The sequence below is a fragment of the Nipponia nippon genome, unplaced genomic scaffold (genome assembly GCF_047370975.1).
Source record: "Nipponia nippon isolate SJK-2023a ecotype South Korea unplaced genomic scaffold, ASM4737097v1 scaffold_4, whole genome shotgun sequence".
Classification (NCBI taxonomy): Eukaryota; Metazoa; Chordata; class Aves; order Pelecaniformes; family Threskiornithidae; genus Nipponia; species Nipponia nippon.
This window is the reverse complement of record NW_028262358.1, coordinates 34,391,411-34,407,256: the sequence shown is the minus strand read 5'-3', so window position 1 is coordinate 34,407,256 and position 15,846 is coordinate 34,391,411. Positions and strand designations below refer to the sequence as shown.

General features: G+C 43.7%; 1 protein-coding gene across 5 annotated transcripts in view; it reads left to right on the top strand.

Moving 5' to 3' along the window:
* The window catches only part of CMTR1 (cap methyltransferase 1), a 36,435-nt gene that overhangs the window by 1,380 nt on the left and 19,209 nt on the right, over positions 1–15,846 (top strand). For 2 of the 5 annotated variants that reach the window (XR_015708465.1, XM_087775892.1), the window contains exons 2-11: positions 2,103–2,237; positions 5,624–5,766; positions 8,147–8,305; positions 9,692–9,784; positions 10,472–10,543; positions 11,198–11,292; positions 11,397–11,469; positions 11,678–11,876; positions 14,254–14,372; positions 14,616–14,712. Coding sequence is in view for 4 of the 5 variants with exons in the window: in XM_087775892.1 (XP_087632018.1) it covers positions 2,103–2,237; positions 5,624–5,766; positions 8,147–8,305; positions 9,692–9,784; positions 10,472–10,543; positions 11,198–11,292; positions 11,397–11,469; positions 11,678–11,876; positions 14,254–14,372; positions 14,616–14,712 (1,185 nt within the window). In the remaining variant the exon portion in view is untranslated. Of the gene's footprint in view, positions 1–42; positions 285–487; positions 623–2,102; positions 2,238–5,623; positions 5,767–8,146; positions 8,306–9,691; positions 9,785–10,471; positions 10,544–11,197; positions 11,293–11,396; positions 11,470–11,677; positions 11,877–14,253; positions 14,373–14,615; positions 14,713–15,846 lie in introns of those variants that run through there. The other 3 variants (XM_087775894.1, XM_087775896.1, XM_087775895.1) reach the window with 3 other exon arrangements.

Here is a 15,846-nt window from a genome sequence, read left to right as displayed (position 1 = left end):
CGCCGGCGGGCCGGGGAGGACCCGCGGGAGGGGGCGGGGCGGGGGCGGCGACGGCGGCGCGTCCGAGCGGGGAAACGAAAGCGCCGGTGGCGGCGCAGGAAGGGGCCGCCTCCCTCCACGCCGCCGCCGGGCCCTCGGGAGCCGGAGCCGGCCGCAGCAGCCTCTGGTACTGGGAGTGGGGGGCTGCGGGGCCCCCGGGCGGGCGGACCGGCCCAGCCCACCCACCCACCCTTGGGGCGGGCGGAGGAGCGGCCCGCGGGGTCAAACCGGCAAAAGCTGTGCCGGTAAGGGGTCGGGGGTGAGGGAATCCCCTGCGGGCCGTGCCCCGAAGGGGCGTCCCCTCACCGCTGCGCGGCTGCCGGCGGACGGGGCGTCCCTTCGTGGCGGCTGAGGCTGCCCGCCTTGGGGCCGAGCGGGAAACGGGACGGGCTGAGGGGCCCTCGGTGCGGAGGGAGGGAGGGCGGGCGGGCGGAGGTCTTGAGGGGAAGCCAGCAGCGGTGAACTCGGAGGGTGCTGACCCAGCAAGAGGGTATCTCGGAGGAAACAGAAAATTGCTCTCGGTTTGTCAGCGATAAGCCACCAAGGAAAGAAAAAAAAAAAGTCTAAATTGACATAAGAGCAGGTAAATATGAGCTGGCTGTAAATGAGCTTCTGGTGGAAGCGGGAAGATGTCTGAGCCATGGCGCAGCGAAGTTGTGGGGTGATTTTGCAGTCAGAGCTGTGAGGGTGAATAAAGGAATTGGACTTCAGCTGCCCTGTATATGTTCCTGGAAAGAGGTTTGATAACAGAGGGTTCGAATGGTGACCTTTGCGCGTCCACAGAAGGGCAACGAAGCTGGTGAAGGGTCTGGAGCACAAGTCTTATGAGGAGTGGCTGAGGGAGCTGGGGTTGTTTAGCCTGGAGAAGAGGAGGCTGAGGGGAGACCTTATCGCTCTCTACAACTACCTGAAAGGAGGCTGTAGCCAGGTGGGGGTCGGTCTCTTCTCCCTAGTAACAAGTGATAGGATGAGAGGAAAGGGCCTCAAGCTGCACCAGGGGAGGTTTAGGTTGGATATTAGGAAAAACTCCTTCACTGAAAGGGTAGTTGGGCATTGGACAGGCTGCCCAGGGAAGTGATTGAGTCCCCATCCCTGGAGGTATTTAAAAGAGTTGTAGATGTGGTGCTTGAGGACATGGGTTAGTGGTGGGCTTGCTAGTGCTTGGTTAACAGCTGGACTTGATGATCTTAAAGGTCCTTTCCAACCTAAACAATTCTATGATCTTTTCTGGCCCAGCATTCCTATGTAGAATAATAAACACCAATAGGTTTTTATTGCTTTTTATTAATAGCAGGGAGGATTAGCTAGTTGCTCTAGGCATCTGTGCCTTTTAATTTTCACCTGCTCTCCTCTTCCCTGGGTCTTGTCCTCTGCAGGCCTTCCTAGCTAGCTTCTGTTAACTCCACCTTAAGTGTTAGTCCTTTTTCTGGGTTTATAAAAAGTTTATCAGCCACATCCAGAAGCTTGATATCTTGCCAGTGATTCCTGGTGAAAAACACAAACACCCTCCACCTTGAGCACACATATTTAACAAAGTTCTGCTGTAGAAGTCATGTAGGAAAGCTCTTTTATTAATTAATATTTGCAGAGGTGAGGTCAGAGGTGCTCTGAGTCTCTTGTGTGAAATAGGTTCCACTTGCATGTTCTCTGTTAGATTGATCTTATTTCCTTTTTTTTTTGTGCGTGTGTTTGGATAAAATGAATCTTTGATTCAGTAGTAGTAACCAATTGTCGTATATTTAAGTTATCTAAGTGCTGATTTTGGGTTGTCCTCATCTACTAGCATTTAATGGTAAGTAGGTTGTAGAAATGATTCGAAATTCAAGTAATCAGTACTAGGGAAGCTTTTGCATAGATTTCAAGTTGCTTAGTTAGACTAGCTCTTAATAAAGTAGGTTCAAAAGAAGCCAATACTTTTACCTAGAGCAAACTTAAGTTGAGAAGCATAATACTGGATAGTCCATAAAATGATCTATGCCACCACGCTGCTGCGCCTTACCTTTCAGCATGCAGGAGAAAGTTGATTTGCTTAATGTTTACCAAGTGCGATCATCTTCTTTCAGCAAAAATGAAGAGAAGGACAGAACCTGAATTTAGCAGCCCCCAAAAGAAGCAGAAGAAGAGGATAGAAGACTTGGGATTAACCCTCAGTTCTACTTCAGATGATGAAACTCAATTTAGTAATCATACTACTCAAGGTAAGGTTGGAGATAAGGTATATGCTGCTGCAGGGAATCGAAATAATAACTAGGAATTGAACCCATGTCTGCTAAACCCTAATTGATAGCCTGAACTTCAAGGGCATACTCTCTGTTTAGGAGAAAAACTATATTATTTCTGTTCGCAAACTTGGATTGGTGTGAATTTTTTTAAGCTTTTTTAAAATCTCATGTAAACAGTTTGTTCTGGGAATTGTATGAATTCAGACAGAAAATAGAACTTGAGGTAGATGACAAGTGCATGGTCCAAAGCTGTAAATGTTCTTGTAATATATGAGCAGCATTAATCTTTTCAGTCTCAGCAGTTATTTCTGTTTTGGAAACTTTCAGTAGTGAGGAGTTGTGGGTGTTGTGCTGTAAAGAAACACCATAATCCCTTATTGTTTAAAAAATAAAAAAATCAGTAATCTTATCAAATTTTTGCAGATGGCAGAAATTGAGATGAATACAAAGGGCAGGTTGATTGGGACTTCTATGTTGTAGCACCAACTCTTTTGCTCTCTCAGTGGGATTTTTGGTGGGAGGGAGGAGTTGTGAGAGCTCACAGGTGTTTGGTTTCAGAAAGAAAAACTGTTTTGGAGTTAACTAAATTAATTGCCTACTTTTTCTCAAGTTGGAGTGTGCTTTCTCATCTGGAGCTTGGGGTATACCAAAGATGAGGCGAGTGCCCCACACAACTGGTATCGCTAATGCAGGGTGCTTTAAGCTCTCCTGGGATGGTACTTCAGGTTGCCTCGTGGTCGTGCCTGCTGCTTCTGAGTCTTGGGATTTCCCATGGTCATAAAGTGTTAGCGAGAAAGGGCCTGAACACATAAAGAAGCCTTCATCTTGTGAAAATGGAAGGGGATGTGTATGGAAGATGAGTGGGTCAGTTTCGGAGTAGTTGTAGTGACAGGGTACAGTGTGTGTACCTGTCTGGCAAGGCTGGAGGTGAGTGAGGAGGTTGGAGGTGCAGGGTGTGAGAGCTGGGGTAGGGAACGCTGTGTGTGCTCAGGGCTGAGCCAAAAAATTCAAACCAATATCTTAAAAATTTTTTTCCCCTTTTGATTAGAGTTCATATGTGGATCAAAATAGACTGTGAGTCTTAATGTTTAAGAAACAAGTTGATACAGTTCAAAAAGAAAGAAGGTTGGGGGACAGAAGTGATTTGAGGTCCAATCTCAGCTAAACACAGCCTAGCAAATGTTAAAAGCAAGAAGAGTTGTGAAGGAACTTTCTTGAGGTTTATGTAGCGGGTATTGTGTTTGAGGCACGTCGTGAGCCTCTGGAAAATAAGACACAGCTCAAAAGCAGGCAGCAAAGTTAATTGAAGCTGTGTATCGCAGAAGCAGAAAACAGTAACTTACCCTAAAGCAAGATCCTTTGTGATCCTGCATATTGAAGAACTTTGTGAAGGAAAGAGAAATGTAGCTTGTGTGACCGACATTTGAAAATCAAGATGGGTACATAATATTGCAAACACAAGTTAAATCATAGCCTTCCTTGTCTCAAGCTGGAAGCCTCAAAGGTTGATACTGTAAAACTCTAGCATAGTAGTTATGTGGGGACACAAGTCCTGAATCTTAAAAGCTGATAGTTCAGCAACAAGGATTGAGCACACATTGAAAGGGTTTTAACTACAGTAGTATATTTCACTATGGTGTCTTTCATTTTCACTTCACTTTCTTGTAATGGCCTTTCTTTACTAATTATGCAGTTGTTTACTGTTGCTTAAGTGATGCTCAGTTTTCTGTAATGGGAAAATACAGAGATAGGGGAGTTGAGAGAGAAATAACCTGTATTTTTTCTTAAATGAGAAAAACGTAAGAGAAGTTCAGTGCTTCTTTCTAGGTAATTGTAATGTCTTTTTTTTTAACACTTCTGTGGAGCTAAATAATTCCTTTTAAAGTGATAAACAGAAAAAGATTAACTCTGCTAACAACAATTACAACCCTCGTTGTAAAAAAATTTCTTCCTTATATCTAGTCTGAATCTACGCTCTTTTAGTTTAAAACCATTCCCCCTTGTCCTATCACAACAGGACCTGCTAAAAAGTTTGTCCCCATCTTTCTTGTAAGCCCCCTTTAAGTACTGAAAGGCTGCTAGAAGGTCTCCCTGGAGCCTTCTCCTCTCCAGGCTGAACAGCCCCAACTCTCTCAGCCTTTCCTCATAGGAGAGGTGTTCCATCCCTCTGATCGTTTTTGAGGTCATTCTCTGGACCTGCTCCAAGAGGTCCATGACTTCCCTGTGCTGAGGACTCCAGAGCTGGATGCAGCACTCCAGGTGGAGTCTCACCAGAGTGGAGTAGAGGGGCAGAATCACCTCCCTCGGCCTGCTGGCCACACTTCTTTTGATGCAGCCCAGGATACGGTTGGCCTTCTGAGCTACATCCCAGTTACATCCAGCCCAGAGCAAATGGGTTTGGGCGTCTCACAACTGTAGAGCAGCAGCGAGGACTATAGAGCTCATATGGGCCTAGGTTCTTCCCAAGTAGATCCCAGGGTGGAACTGAGCATAGACAGAGCTTCATTGTTTGGTGCTCATGAAGGCTCTGCTGCATCAGTTTCAGGTGACAAAAGTTTATTTTGAGTGCCTGCTGTGTATGGTGGTACATATTACCTTGATTGGACTGCTGACTTGATTAACCTCAAACCTTTGTCTCTGTCGGTGTACTCTTAAACTAGATTGGCGACTTCTGATGTTATCTTTCACGTAGATTTGTATGCATCAGTAAACTCTAGAGGTGAAAAACTCATTTGCTGTAGTGAACTTGTGGATCCTCGCTACTGAGGTGGGTAGTGGAGTCAAACAAGTTTACTACGGTGACTAAGGGATTCAACTCTCTTCTTACTGCCGTGTTGGCTATTTGGTAGATGCCTGTGTAGTTGATGTGGATTTTTGGTTAAATTAGGGATGCCTTTACACCTGTAGTTAGGTAGTAAACTGAGGAAAATCCAGTATGTTTTATCAAGGTGTCAGTAATTGTCATCATTCTTGGGAGAGAATCTCTGTGGACTTTCTCAGCTCCTCAGGATCATTGCAAAGGTCAGGCACGCCACAATGTACTATCATGGTCATGCAGTGGCCTGCTCTGCTGCCGTAATGGGGTTTGGCCGGCCCTCTGCGGGACCTGGAATCCATTGGCTCAGAGAGGTTGTGTGCATCCCTGAGGCAAAGGGGCAGATAACCAGGTGTTGGTTCCACGGGGTATTGTATATTACACCTGCGTGCTTCCCATAGCACATTTGAGATACTGAAGTGTCCTCTCTGTGTGTGTGTTGAGAGGATTTAATGAGTCACACACTATAGTTCTTAATGTGATGACTGAGATGTCTTTCTTCCATTTTCTTTTCATACTCACTGACTTTTTTTGTTTTTGTTTTCAGAGTCTTCCAGTAGCAGCAGTGGATCTGACAGTGAGAGCGATGAAAAAAGACCAGTCTTCAGCAATGAGTTCAAACAAGACTCTCTGGTGGAGGGTACTTCATCTCGCTACTCAATGTATAACAGTGTCTCCCAAAAGCTCATGGTAGGTCAAAATAGTTTTGGACCAAACTATTAAGACCTGATGAGAGCAAAGGGAAAAGACCAGTCCATTTTAAAAGATTTTAACTCTGATTCTGATCCTCCTTGTAGCAGGGTTCTGCTTCTTTGAGCCAGCTACTGAGCAATGGGGGGAGGCTGAGCGAGCTTGGTTGAAGGGGATCGGTTAAAAAAGAAAGTTGATTCATGTTCAAGGCCTAGGAGTGGGAAGGTGAATGTGAAGGGAAAGATCTCTGGGTCAGGCAGCTTGCTGAGCTTGAAAAAGAGTCCTGCCATGTGTTATTTTGCAATGCTTGAGTTAACAAATGCCTTGTAAGAAAGGCCTTAACAAATTCTGTGATTGACATTAATTTGTTTGATCTTGGAGGCTGGCTGGCATACCCTTGTAGAATTATTACCTTAATTATTAAGGTATTTCTTTTTCTTTCAAGTAGTGCCACTCTGCTTTATGTAGGGCCAGAAATTTCTTGGAAAGGCAGGGAGTTGTGAACGATAGCAATTGTGACGACTAAACTTTGAAGGCGATTGCCAGCCCCTTGATTGCATAGTGTTAGTGTGGGGAAGAAAGTACTTTTAGAAAGTTCTACGAAAATGGTTGTCTGTCTCATAGTAGTCCCAAATTCAGCAACTTCTTCCTGAATTTAAAGGCAATAGTAGGCTGTAGAGAAGAGGAGTCTCTTTCGGTGCATGCTGTTATACTTATTTCCTGATGCAAACTTTGTCACTGTGGTATCACGAGTATCTTATAATCCTGAAAGAATTTCCATTCTTGATAACAGAGAAACAAAAATGTTATTTCCAAGGGCAGCAGAGAGGATGAGATGAATAGTTGTGTACTACTTGAAACGTGGCGGGCAGTTTGGGACTCGATGGGGGACTGAATTTGGGTCTCCTTTTGTTCTGTGCCGGTGCTGTACTCACAAGAGGCAGGGGTCAGCAGTTTTTTCATGGTGGTAGGCCTGCTTGTACCTGCCTTTGCCAAGTTAGAAGTTCAGTCTTTTACTAGAAGCTGGGAAGTGCTAGCTGCTACTCGGGGTGGGAACAGGGAGATACTGCCACTCAAGGAGATGGAATGCTGCTGACCAGCAGGATCATACCTCTATATGAAGAAGGAACATTCAGCTCTTGCTGATTTTCAAAACTCAATGGGATCCAGAGGCTGAGAGTTGCTGATTGTGCCTCTCTGTAGATAAATCCTGTTGCTGATCATTCAGAATCTGTCCATGTGTGTTTTTGGCACTGGGCTGGAGTTTGTTGATTCTAGCACAAGACTGTCTTTCACTTGAAGAGTTCTCTCCTGAGCCAACTGGGATGTGTGCTTTCAATCACCCTGATGTAGGAGCTTTTACTACTGAATTCGGGAGGCTTTTGTTTGTAAGGCCTTATAAATTTGAGTATAAAGATTGATGTGATACCAAGTCTGGTTAAACGATTTGGTAGCATTAGGTAAGTGAAAGGAGAATAGTCCATGATGCTCAAAATTCTGTCCTCGGAAAACCGGTGTATTACAGCCTCAGTGGCTGTCGCATTTGGTGTACATATTTCAAGGTCTGATTCAGAGCCAGGTGGCAAAGGGAAGACACTGTGTACCTTTGTATAAAACCTGTCTGATATTCTTGTGGTGTTTCTCATACTAATTGGTAATAAACAATGGTTTTGTTGCTTTTTACAGGAGGAACTATATGGATAACTTATTCATTCAAAGTGAAACTTAATCCATAAGTCTTTTATTTACTTACTGTTTTGTAGTTGCATACTGGAGGGAGTGAAATTGACTGCATTCATGCTTTTTGTTGTTATTCTCTTGTTGCTAAAATTTATGAAGAGAAAAGCCTGAAACAGTAGCAGTTAATGAACACATTTCTTTTAACCTAAGAGATGGGAATGTGTTTCAGGAGCAGTGTGTCTAGCATTCCTCCTCTGAGTTTTAGGTGAAGTTTTAACTGATGCTTGAAATGTATGTAACTGCATGTTCACAACAAAAAATATCATCGCAACATGATTTTTTTTTTCCTGTGCCAGGATCTTTTGTTTTAGGAACCTTCCACGCTTACTGAACACAGTGATGAATGGCTCCAGGCTCCTCACTACTTTTTCCTCTGAGCAGGCTGTTCCCGCATCACTGAACCTTTTGTAACTTGCTGTCTTTTCAAACATCATTCTTTAGATCTAGTTCTTTTGCATCCTGCCTCAGTGAAGTGAACTCAGTATTAAGTCCTGAACGCCACAACTGAGATTAAAAACGCTCAATGCCTTCAAGTCACTTCAGGGTCATGTGTCATTTTCTCTGCTAGTCTTTGATCTCAGTAGTAGTACATAAACTCAAGTCCATTTGCCTCGGTGTGCTCCCTTTGCTTTCTTTATAGGCCAAGATGGGCTTCCGGGAAGGAGAAGGTCTGGGAAAATATGGCCAAGGCAGGAAGGATATTGTTGAGGCCTCCAATCAGAAGGGAAGAAGAGGCTTTGGGCTGACCCTCAAAGGATTTGATGGGGAGCTCAATATTGATTGGCAGGATGAGCCAGAGGTAAGTACTTCCTATTCTGAATCCCTTTTCTGTTGCTGTGTTCAGGATTTGCTCTCTAGGAATGATGTTTAGTGTTGTCTTACACAACTGGCTACCATCAAGTGGCTCTGCTGGGTAGACTCAGGCCTTATTTTGCCCCAGAACAGCATGGCAAAACTTGTTTTCAGTCACATGTATTAATGTTCTGGCACAAAATCAGTTTCAGATGGATTGTTGCTGTGGTCTGTAGGATTTGTTTCTGAGTTTGCAGTAGTGAATGTGATTGAAAATTGTTATCAAGCTCCTTTGGGTTTACCATTTTTATTTTGTTTTTCACGCCTGTATAGGTAATTTTTTTAAAAAAATCTTTTCTGGGTGTGTTTAATAGTCCCAAATAAAATGCTCGATGTTATATTCCTGTGTCTTGTCAAGCTCTTCAACAGGAAGGAAAACTGGGAAATAGAAGTAGATGTTGTCAGGAAAGTAAAGTCCAGTTTTGATATTATTTGTTGCGAAATAGCTGCTGTATGTTTGTATTTAAAAAGAAAAAAAACAAACCACAACACTGACTCCTAGGGATCTGGCAGCTGGAGAGGTAAGCCCAGAGGGTCCCAGCTGTTGTTAGTCAAGGGCAGCAATGCTTATCAGGTCATGTATGGTGCATGTTATAGTATTTCGCTCTCATTTCTTTGAATTGTTTTCACCAGTTGGAAATAGTATCAGAGGTTATTCCTTGAGAGCCAGGAATTTGAGACCTGGTCTGTAAACTCATTTGTTCAGGTGTCATTCTCCAGTGTGTTTCTACAGCTCGCAGCAGTTAAGTGTTATGTATAATTAACCCTTGTGGATGATACTACTATGATAAATATAAGACAGTTAGTAGATCTCGGCAGCCTCTCTTTGTGGAGGAGTGGCACACTTTGATCTTAACTGCTAAAACAATTCCTTCCCAAGATTATAAAAATTGTTCGAAGCCTGAATTAAGTTGTGGAATGAGGGGGCCTTTTGGAAAGAACTGGGAGAAAGGATGTGCAAAGCACCATCAGGAAGTGTGGGTTTTTTTGGCAGCTGTCTCTTTTGCAGTGTCTCTAAAATGTACCTTGAGAGTGCTAGGCTTTTGCGTTGTCTTGATTGTTTATCAGACTCTAATGAGATGAAAGTGGTGTGGGGTTTTTTTTGGTGGTGGTCTTTCTTTTATTTTTTGTTTTGTGGTTTTATTTTATTTTATTTTAAATCCAAACAAATAAGACATGTTTTAGACTAGGAGAAAAAAACCTATATGGTTGGCCCTAAAGTCATGGCATAACCCCTTATACTAGGATTGGGAGGCAAATTTTTGGGAGCAATCAGTTGTTACATGTTGCTAGCAAAAACGTCTTTGACTTTCCCCATGTCTTGTATTTGCAGCCCAGTGCCTATGAGGAGGTGGACTGGTGCATTGAGTGTACCACAGAAATCCCCGATGCCCAGGAGCTGAAGGAGTGGATGACTGTGGGGAAGGTAACTTTTTAGATCCCAGTACTTACCAGCCTAAGGAGACACAGGACTACTCAGCCTGAAACAATTGCCTTGTCAAAGAGTCGTAGAATAACCTAGGGTGGAAGTAATGTCTAGAGATTGCCAGTGCAGCTTCCTGCTTAAAGCAGGTCCAACTAGATCAGGTTGCTCAAGGCCTTGTTCGGTTTGGGCATCTGTTTCAGTGTTTGTTAACCCAGTCAGCAAAATAAAAATTTCAGTATAGCTAAGTGGCATTTTTTTTTGTGTCCATTGTTTCTTGTCCTATCGCTGTCCATCTCTGAGAAGAGTCTACATCAATCTTTCCTATTTCCTGCTGTTAGGTACTTGTAGGCAGCAGTAGGATCTCCCTTTCTCCATTCTGAACAAACTGTTCTCTCAGTCTCTCCTCGCACACCAGGTGCTTCTGCACCCTTGTCATCTTGGTGGCCCTTTTGCTGGGCTTGCTCCAGTATGTCTGTCTTGTGCTGGGGAGTGCTAAACTGGATGCAGTATTCCACGTGTGGTCTCAAGATGCTGAATAGGGGAGAATAATTCCTCAGCCTGCTGGCTGCGCTCTTGCTAATACAGCCTAGCATGTGGTTGGCAACCTTCATCGCTGGTACGTGTAGCATTCTGAAATGACTGATACCATGTTTGCTAATTGTTATCTGTGCTCTCATCCTGTTCCAGAGGAAGATGGTGATTGAAGACGAAACAGAGTTCTGTAGTGAAGAGCTTTTACGTAATGTCCTGCAGTGCAAGGTGAGTCCCCTTCTTTAGAGAGGAACTGAACTTTTGGGGAAGCAAGTGAAATAAATGATTGAAAGGAATTGAGTAGTTTACTTAAGTGATTGGCAGGAGCTTAGAACATCTTTCACCTCCATGCCACTAGTGGGACCACACATCCTGGTTGTTACTGTCTGTTCAGCAACCTGTTTTGCACATCAGCCTTCAAAGACATTAATGAAAACAGTCCCCCTTTCTTACTTAGTTCAAATGAAGGGCTGAAGACTTGAATAAGCTAAGGAAATAAGCTCCCTTTCTTTTCTTGTGTGCTCCATCTTCACTCCTAGGTTTTATCACACCCTTGTAAATTGCAGTAGAGTGTGAGTGTGTATATCTGTGTGAGGGAAATACCGTAGGCTGTGACTGCTTTTGAGGTGGCTAACCGTGTTATCAGGCTCTGGTGCTATCAGTACAGAATTCTTCAGTGTCACTAAATTTGCTTGAGAACCGGGGTGGCTTGGAAGAAGAGTGAACATCATTGTGATGGAAAAACATTCTGTGTTGGTGAACCAAGCCCTGCACGGAGTTTGCTGTCTAAGGAGAGAGAAGCACGAGGATAGGAAATGCTCATGCCTACTTGTCCCTCAAGTCTGTGCCAGCTCCAGCTCAATTTTGTTTCTCTTTGTGCAGAGTGTATTTGATGAGCTGGATGGAGAAGAAATGCGTCGAGCCCGAACAAGATCTAACCCCTATGAGATGATCCGTGGAGTTTTCTTCCTGAACAGGTTTGCAGAACTTCTGGTCATGTAGCCCCTGTCGCATTTATGTCCACTTTCAGCCTTGGGAGCCAAGGTTGAAACTTAATAGGTTCCTATTTATGTGTTCACAGGGCTGCAATGAAAATGGCAAATATGGACCATGTATTTGACTACATGTTTACAAACCCTAAGGACTTCCATGGGGTGAGGGCCTCTTTTTAACTTTCAAACAGCAGTGCTTTCTCAGAGAACGGAGAAGGTGGGAGGAAAGGAGAATCCATAGGATACTAGCTGGGAAAACGGGTGCTGGAAAGAGACTTCTCTGGCTGAGTAGTGCAGTTTATGGTGTCTCTGGTTTGACTGATGGGAGCTGTTACTGGGTCAGTAGAATTTCTTCAGTTTCCTTTTGCAGAGGCCCTTGATAAAGGAGCGAGATGCAGAGCTGCTCTACTTCGCTGATGTGTGTGCTGGTCCCGGAGGCTTCTCTGAGTACGTCTTGTGGAGGCGGAAGTGGCATGCAAAAGGATTTGGCATGACCTTGAAAGGACCAAATGATTTTAAACTAGAGGACTTCTATGCTGCTTCCAGTGAGCTCTTTGAACCTTATTATGGTATGTAGTGCATGTGTGAGTGTTACCAGATGTTTTTGCTTATGCTGCAGCCTCTGTATCGGGAGGGGGCTGGTATTGATACCAGCATGGGGATCTACGAGAAGCCTGCTTACAGGGAACCATTTTGCAAGGTAGAAGGGGGCCGTCATCTGAGAAAGGGGTTGAGATTGGTGAGCTTGCATATCAAGTCACATTTCTGCACTTATTTCCAGTCTGCCCTGGGAATGTGTGTCCCATGGTAACAGTTGATACTTGAGTGCTTTGCTTATCTGAAAATTGTAGAGTGCTTTAAGATTGCTTGACAATATTTTTCCCACTTCACTGATGTCAGCCTGAAACACAGTGAGTGAGATGACTTATCATAGAATGGTTTGGGTTGGAAGGGAGCTTTAAAGATCATCTAGTTCCAACCCCCCTGCCATGGGCAGGGACACCTTCCACTAGACCAGATTGCTCAGAGCCTCATCCAGCCTGGCCTTGAACACTTCCAGGGAGGGGGCATCTGCAGCTTCTCTGAGCAACCTGTTGCAGTGTCTTACCACCCTCACAGTAAAGAATTTCTTCCTAATATCTTATCTAAATCTACCCTCTTTCAGTTTAAAACAGTTACCCCTTGTCCTATCACTACAATGTCTGGTAAAGAGTCCCTCCCCATCTTTCCTGTGGGCCCCCTTTAAGTACTGGAAGGCTGCTGTAAGGTCTCCCCGGAGCCTTCTCTTCTCTAGGCTAAACAACCGCAGCGCGCTCAGCCTGTCCTCATAGGGGAGGTGCTCCAGCCCCCTGACTTGCCCAAAGATCTGTTAGCACAGCCAGAGATAGAAACCTTACTTGCCTGACTGGCAGTATGCTTCTATATCAGACCTCCCTAGCTCTGCTTTGATAATTGAAGGGAAATACAAGGATTGCTAGTATTCCTGCTTCTTATTTCACACTGTATAAAGGAAACTTGAGGGTGACTGTGTTGTAGAAAAGAGGGTTTGCTTTTCCATTGTTGTGCTGTTTTTTTTTTTTTTTTTTTCCTTCCCTCTCCACAGCTCTGACTCTTGTTGACTGCCACTTTTCACACCTGACCATGAACTCTTAGGGAATGGTTAGCGCTTCAGGATTAGAGCTATTAAAGAGAAGGTTCATGGCAGGGGCAGCAAGGCAGATAAACGCATTGTTCTGATGGTTGCAGCATTTGGATCTTCATAACTCACTGCAAACTGCCGTTCTTGTGGAGAGAAGGAGATACCTGGAGAAATGAATAGCCCAGGGACTTCGATGCATTTTCTTGATCCCTTTCTGTCTGTTACGCTATGAAGTCTAGTGAGATGTGTACAAATTCTCTCCCAGTGATGGGAATGAAGTCGACTGCCGTGATATTTGTGGTGTTGTGCTAGGTTTGGCTGGGATAGAGTTAATTTTCTTCATCCCCCAGCGAGGGGGTGTGGTGCTTAGTTGCCGGCTGGGGTTAAACCACTACAGTTGTGAAGAATGGTAACAAATTCTAGCATTACTTCACTTACTGACAGGATGATTGATGAGGAATTTAGTTATCAAAGTGCTATCATGCATCCTGATCTCTGCTGCTTTCTAGTCCTCCAGTTCAGTTAATAGAAGCTGTAGTTGTAGAAGATTTATAGGACCTATACCAAATAGAAGTTCAGGCTTCTTCAAAGTCAGTATTAGTGAGCTCTAGAATACACCTTAGATTAGCTTTCTAAAACACCAACCTGGGGGACAATGTACTTCTCTTTAAAAAGAGCCATATGGGCAAACTGTGCAAACATTCATGCACAAACCCTGTTTCCCTTTCCCTACTCCCTTTATGAACTTCTTCGCAGGGTTTTTTTGCGGTTGCTTTTTTAAATTCCAGATTACATAGTGTTTGGAAATAGAGTATTGTGTTTCTTTGGAATGATTTGAATTCTTAATAGAAGGTAGCCAATGCACAATGTAAATAATTTTGCCTTATCTGCAAAAACATGTTATTAACAGGTGAGCTGTGCAGTGAGATTGAACCTTACATTTTTAGTAGGTTCAGCTATGTGTCATTCTGACTTGGATGAGAATATTATGTTGTCATTTAGTCAGTTCTCATCTCGGGGGAGGGCAGCAAATGATTTGTCTTTTGCTGAGGTTAATGTACAACTCGTCATTTGAGCATGGTTACTGTATGGCTTTGTTTAGCCCTGACCACACAATCTGAATAATTTTCCTAAATTAACAAGCATCTTCAGTGGTGAACAAGGGAATGTATTAATGCTTATTTGCCTATCAAGGTCTGTGTAATTTCTGACTGAATGTTGATTGAATACAACAGATCACCTGCACATACTGATCTTTTGTCTGTACTTGCAAACATGTTAGTAATTGTCTCCTCTTTTCCCCTTAGGAGAGGGAGGAATTGATGGAGATGGAGACATCACTCGCCCAGAGAACATTACTGCTTTCCGGAATTTTGTTTTGGACAATACTGATCACAAGGGAGTGCATTTCTTAATGGCTGATGGGGTTGGTCTATTTCTTTTTCTTCCTGCACTAATGACCAAAACGGATACCTCAGTCTGCCTATAGTAGGATATTTGACACATGTCCATAGTTACAATGTGAAATTCTTCAAGGCTTGCCATTAAAATTCCTGGTGGCAGTGTTTTTTATCTTAAAGAAACATGATTCCGTGATTCAGCTGTACAGAATCCTTTGCTTGACCAACAGATTTGTGGAGATACTAATCACATGCAATGTGCTTTGCAGGGTTTCTCAGTGGAGGGTCAGGAGAATCTGCAAGAAATCCTAAGCAAACAGCTCATGCTTTGCCAGTTCCTTACAGCATTGTCCATTGTCCGGACAGGTATGTTTTATCCATTAATCTTCTTCCTCCTTCTCTAAGCTGTGAGTGGCATTGCGGAAGGGCGCTGTACAACTTTTGTTAACATGCCACGAAGTCCGCTCTGCAGCGAGGCTAAGTTGCACAGAATTGAGTGTGTATGCATACGTCCTGAGATGGTTGTTGCAAAGCTCAGAGTACTGGGGCAGAAAAATAAGATTATCTATGTCTATTTCGCTTTTAATTAAAAGCATGAGGTAAAATGCATTAGTTTAAAGCTCTTACGATGTGTTATATTATGTAGCTGTCTTGGGCTAAGGTCACTAGTGTGATAACTGGACAGTATATCTGAGTTTTATGGTACTAACTGGACCAGCTGCTTCCTGAATATTCTAGCAGGCTAGTTGAAACAGTGGTGTTTATCCAGTTCATCCTTCCCTCTAACTTGTGGCTTTTCTCCTTTAAATCTCCCATCTCCATGATCAGAACAAGGCATGTCTCATACTGTCTTAGCTGTACCTTGTTGTTGCCAAATGATGGACATTACAGCTCTATCTGGTTTTGATGGCTCCTCTTTTCTGCTGAGTTTAGTTAGCATTTGGCACTGACACAGAAGACAAAAAGGCTCATTATGTTATAATTTATCTTGTGCCCTATGTTTAGAAGTACCTGAGGCAATGATCTACTTAGCAGTAGTCTCAAATGTGATATGGTAAAATGAGGAGCTTTCTTTAAGCCTTTCCTGTCTGGGTAGATACTAGCTCTGTAAGACTAACTGCTTTTTGCATGGGGAAATTGGGAATCTGTTTGCAGGTAAGGGGCAACATAGACTCTTTTCTTTCTAGATGGCGAGTTATTCTGTTTGGGTAACACGTGTTAGTTTTCTCTTCCGGCCTGAGGTTTCTTGTTGCACATATGGGAGCTCCTCTTCTGTTGAGGCTTTTGCATAGCATGCTGCCATGCCATGGGGCACAGTTTGGGCCTGGAAGGGGAGGATAGCGGGTAGATAGAAGGTTTGCTCGGGCATGAGACAGCATGCATACTGATTTGATCCTGGTCAGGGAAATGCTTTTCTCTTTGCTGCAGAGATATGGGGAGGATGGTTCACGGAGTCCCATTGGCCCAGTTCATGAATGTGTTTTAGATGCTGTTTAATTG